Consider the following 5,000-nt stretch of genomic DNA (forward strand, 5'->3'; position numbering starts at 1 on the left):
CAACAGGAGATCCGGCGGCTGTACCAGTACGTGAAGTTTGCGGTGGAGGATGTGAACGCTGTCCTGGATGTGGAGTGGGAGAAGCATCTGGAGAACAGGAAGAAGCAGAAGTAAGAGACGTGTGCGTGTGTGTGTGTGTGTGTGTGTGTGTGTGTGTGTGTGTAGCATCTGGAGAACAGGAAGAAGCAGAAGTAAGAGAGACCTGTGTGTGTGTGTGCGTGCGTGTGTGTGTGTGTGTGTGTGTGTAGCATCTGGAGAACAGGAAGAAGCAGAAGTAAGAGAGACCTGTGTGTGTGTGCGTGCGTGTGTGTGTGTGTGTGTGTGTGTGTGTGTGTGTAGCATCTGGAGAACAGGAAGAAGCAGAAGTAAGAGAGACCAGAGTGTGTGTGTTTGTGTGCAGACTCATGGTGATCCCTGTGTGTGTGTGTGTGTGTGTGTGTGTGTGTGTGTGTGTGTGTGTGTGTGTGTGTGAACCCTGTTGTGTGTGTGTGTGCAGACCAGGGTGGGAATTAGACCAAGGCCATGCGGCCATGGCCGCCGTTGCCCTACACTTTGGCCTTGATGCCCCCTGAAAAAAAACCATCGTACGGCCACTGTGGCCTTTATCCCCTAGGGTTGCCAACCATTCAGTACAATATGGAATCGTCCCGTATTTGACACATAAAAGTCTAGTTCCGTATTGAACTGATACGGAACGCTCTTTGCTCTTTGAGTGAAATTAGGTCTGTGCTTCACCTGATAATTTGCTGCGCAATTGATCACGCAATCGCGAACCGACAGAAAAAGAAAGCAAACGTTACTGCAATCAGGAGGAAATGCTAGCTAATTCGATGTGATTAAACATAGAGCCATACGATTAAGTGGTGGTATGAGCTTTCATTGAATGCATGTGTGTGCGCGTTTGCGTGACAGGAACTGAAACTACATGATAACGTTACTGTCAAAGCTCTGCTTCAACCTGTCGGAAGGCTATTTAATTATTTAACAGCATTTAATAGAGCAACGTGGATTCCCGCAACTTCCATACAAACAGGGCAAACATTGTTTAGCATTGACTATTGTTTACCGGTAGTCAAATTTGAATATAACATGGTCAGTGAATATAACATGGTCAGAAGATTGTAGCCTTAGTCTTTCATTTAAAGATCTCCAGATTTACGCCTATCTGCACGGCCGTTTACCATAGACAAACGTTGGTAGGCTATTGTGTTTTCTTAAAATCAGGCATTCAAATAAAATTTCATTATAAACCATATCATTTTATTTCTCCATTTGCCTACCAGAGTGTAGCCGTTTTCAGACAGCAGTGTATTTTCGCAATGTTCACGGACTTTTGCTTTCAGCAAATACTCTATGCGTCATGTCTGAATGTCCGCTATCGTCAGAAATGCGGCAGGTAATTATCGCAGAATGTGCAGAAACCTGTCTGAAAACGGCTTTTGATGCTTTCACGAGGGAAACATCCCAAAACAATAGCACCCATATTTGCTGTTGTTTTCAGAAGTATATCTCAGGCAAACATGCAAAAGAATGAACTAATTATATAGCCTACCTTACATTAGTAGCCTAAAGCAGACCCTGATGTGCATAGTTTTCAAAAACTTTTTTTAAACAATTTTGGCACAAACATTGACTGCTTTGAAGTGAAAGTGCATGTTTAACAATATAGCATAATACTAATTGTGATATGGTAATCATAATGATGATTTGATGAGGGGTGGGGTGAGGTATAGGTGGGCCCTATGACCCCAAAGTCTGCCATGATTGGGCCTCAACTTAAAGAAGTTTGAGGCTGCGTTAGTGTTTCTCAAAGCCTACAGCGGCTAGCGGGTCTATGTATTTGTGTCGAGATAACCCTGAAATGTAAAACCATCGAATTTTACTCAGTGGCCTTTGTGCCCTATCATGTGGCCTTGGTGCCCCTAAAAAGAAAAAGAAGGTGAAGGCCAAATGGCCTTGCCCCTAAAATGACGAAATTTCCACCCTGGTGCAGACACATGGTGATCCCTGTGTGTGTATGTGTGTGCAGACACATGGTGATCCGTGTGTGTGTGTGTGTGTGTGTGTGTGTGTGTGTGTGTGTGTGTGTTAACCCTGTTGTGTGTGTGTGTGTGTGTGTGTGTGTGTGTGTGTGTGTGTGTGTGTGTGTGTGTGTGTGTGTGTGTGTGTTAACCCTGTTGTGTGTGTGTGTGTGTGTGCAGACACATGGTGATCCCTGAGCGCCACGTGCTGTTCAACGCGCTGGCCAACAACCTGGAGATCATCACGCAGCAGAAGCTGAAGCTGGACCAGCTGCTCCGAGACCTGCACAGCCTGCGCCTGTACAGCAAGACCTCCGCCTGGACCGCCCCCAGCCTCAGCTCTAGCGCCCCCTCTCACCAGAGGTACAGTACTGCACCCACACAGCCTGCGCCTGTACAGCAAGACCTCCGCATGGACCGCCCCCTCTAGCGCCCCCTCTCACCAGAGGTAAGGTACTGCACCCACACAGCCTGCGCCTGTACAGCAAGACCTCCGCCTGGACCGCCCCCTCTAGCGCCCCCTCTCACCAGAGGTAAGGTACTGCACCCAGCCTGCACTCTAATGCCCCCTCTCACCAGAGGTATGGTACTGCACACTCTAGCGCCCCCTCTCACCAGAGGTACAGTACTGCACCCAGCCTGCACTCTAGCGCCCCCTCTCACCAGAGGTACAGTACTGCACCCAGCCTGCACTCTAGTCTGCACTCTAGCGCCCCCTCTCACCAGAGGTACAGTACTGCACCCAGCCTGCACTCTAGCGCCCCCTCTCACCAGAGGTACAGTACTGCACCCAGCCTGCACTCTAGCGCCCCCTCTCACCAGAGGTACAGTACTGCACCCAGCCTGCACTCTAGCGCCCCCTCTCAGCAGAGGTACAGTACTGCACACACTAGCGCCCCCTCTCAGCAGAGGTACAGTACTGCACCCAGCCTGCACACTAGCGCCCCCTCTCACCAGAGGTACAGTACTGCACACTCTAGCGCCCCCTCTCAGCAGAGGTACAGTACTGCACCCAGCCTGCACACTAGCGCCCCCTCTCACCAGAGGTACAGTACTGCACACTCTAGCGCCCCCTCTCAGCAGAGGTACGGTACTGCGCCCACTCCCGCTATCCACAATATTCATCAGCCAACAATGGGGGTTGCCATGACACCGAAAACGGTTATCTATTTCCGGCGAAGCTGCATTGTATCTATTTTAATGTGACTGTTGACAGTGCTTAACATATCATAACGTATATAAAAGTAAACTTTTCTATTTTATATTGGTTATATATGATGTAGTATATCCATGCTGAGGGCAGAATTGTCAACATTTCGAAAGAAATCTAAGTTGAAGCATATTCTAGTTAGCTACCGAGAACGCACATGTAAACAGAACGAACGGAAGTTGAAAGCAGTATCGGAACGATACATATTTCCGGGTTAAGGAATAAGGTGGATACTCTAGGAACGCAACCAGTAGGTGCCGATGAGATGACCTATGGAAAATAAATGCCTTAAAGGGATATTCCGCCATTTTTGGAAATACGCTCATTTTCCACCTCCCCTCGAGCAAAATAATCGATATTTACCTTGTTCCCGTTCATCCAGCCATTCTGTGAGTCTGGCGATACAACTTTTAGCTTCAGCCTAGCATAGATCATTGAATCGGATTAGACCATTAGCTTCTCGCCTGCTAGCTTCCTGTTTAAAAGTGACTAAGATTTCTGGTAATTTTCTCATTTAAAACGTGTCTCCCCTCAAGCTAGAAAGTGCAATAAGACCAACTGAAAATGAAACCTGGCATTTTTCTAGGCTGATTTGACATGGAACTACACTCTCATCTGGCGTAATAATCAAGGCAACTTGCACACTAATGGCACTACTACTGCTTGTTGTCTATGGGGACTATTTTCAGATGCTGCGTACGATATCACTGCGCCTATGGTACGTTTGCAAGTTGCCTTGATTATTACGCCAGATGAGAGTGTAGTTCCATGTCAAATCAGCCTAGAAAAACGGCAGGTTTCATTTTCAGTTGGTCTTATTGCACTTTCTAACTTGAGAGGAGACACGTTTTAAATGGGAAAATTACCAGAAATCTTAGTCACTTTTAAACATGAAGCTAGCAGGCGAGAAGCTAATGGTCTAATGCGATTCAATGATCTATGCTAGGCTGAAGCTAAAAGTTGTATCGCCAGACTCACAGAATGGCTGGATGAACGAGAACAAGGTAAATATCGATTGTTTTGCTCGAGGGGAGGTGGAAAATGAGCGTATTTCCAAAAATGGCGGAATATCCCTTTAAGTGTGTTTTATTGGGATGGTAGTTTCACACAAGTCAACAAATGATGTTTTAACAGCGTAGTGTCTTTTTAAGAGCTTTATCATGAACTGTACTGGAGTCTTGTTGGATGTTTTAACACCGTAGTGTCTTTTTAAGAGCTTTATCATGAACTGTACTGGAGTCTTGTTGGCTGTGTTCTCTACTTCTCTCTGATGGGGACGTTATCGTGTTCCATCATCTTTACTGAAGACCCTTTCTTGTGTCACTCCTGTTGATCTCTCTCTCTCTCTCTCTCTCTGTGTGTGTGTGTGTGTGTGTGTGTGTGTGTTTCAGTCTGGACAAAGAGCTGGAGGGGCTGAAGGATGCTCTGCTCAAAGCCAGTCTGGAGACGTCCCCCAAGGCCACCTCCAAATCTCCAGGTGTGTATCTGTTCCCACACACACACACACACACACACACACACACACCTCCAAATATCCAGGTGTGTATCTGTATGTTGCAGTTAATGTGTGAAGACTTCTTGCTCTCTTGGAGTTGTAATGAATGTTACATCAGCGTGTAGCATTAGCATGTAGCATTAGCATGTAGCATTAGCAATAGTGAAGTCAGTCAGTACAGTACAGAGGTCAGCAATGTCTAGCTGGCTGTATACCTGTCCTTGGATGCCTGTCATGTCAATACACTTGCTAAAAATACATTTTATAGGCAAAT

General features: G+C 46.6%; 1 protein-coding gene across 3 annotated transcripts in view; it reads left to right on the forward strand.

The window, feature by feature from the left end:
• nup214 (nucleoporin 214) overlaps positions 1-5,000 on the forward strand; it is a 113,720-nt gene that overhangs the window by 27,789 nt on the left and 80,931 nt on the right. For 2 of the 3 annotated variants that reach the window (XM_062554571.1, XM_062554570.1), the window contains exons 18-20: positions 7-110; positions 2,202-2,384; positions 4,623-4,708. In XM_062554571.1, coding sequence (XP_062410555.1) covers positions 7-110; positions 2,202-2,384; positions 4,623-4,708 — 373 coding nt within the window. Of the gene's footprint in view, positions 1-6; positions 111-2,201; positions 2,385-2,725; positions 2,750-4,622; positions 4,709-5,000 lie in introns of all 3 variants that reach the window. The other variant, XM_062554572.1, reaches the window with a different exon arrangement.

This window comes from Sardina pilchardus, chromosome 14, assembly GCF_963854185.1.
Source record: "Sardina pilchardus chromosome 14, fSarPil1.1, whole genome shotgun sequence".
Taxonomy (NCBI): domain Eukaryota; kingdom Metazoa; phylum Chordata; class Actinopteri; order Clupeiformes; family Clupeidae; genus Sardina; species Sardina pilchardus.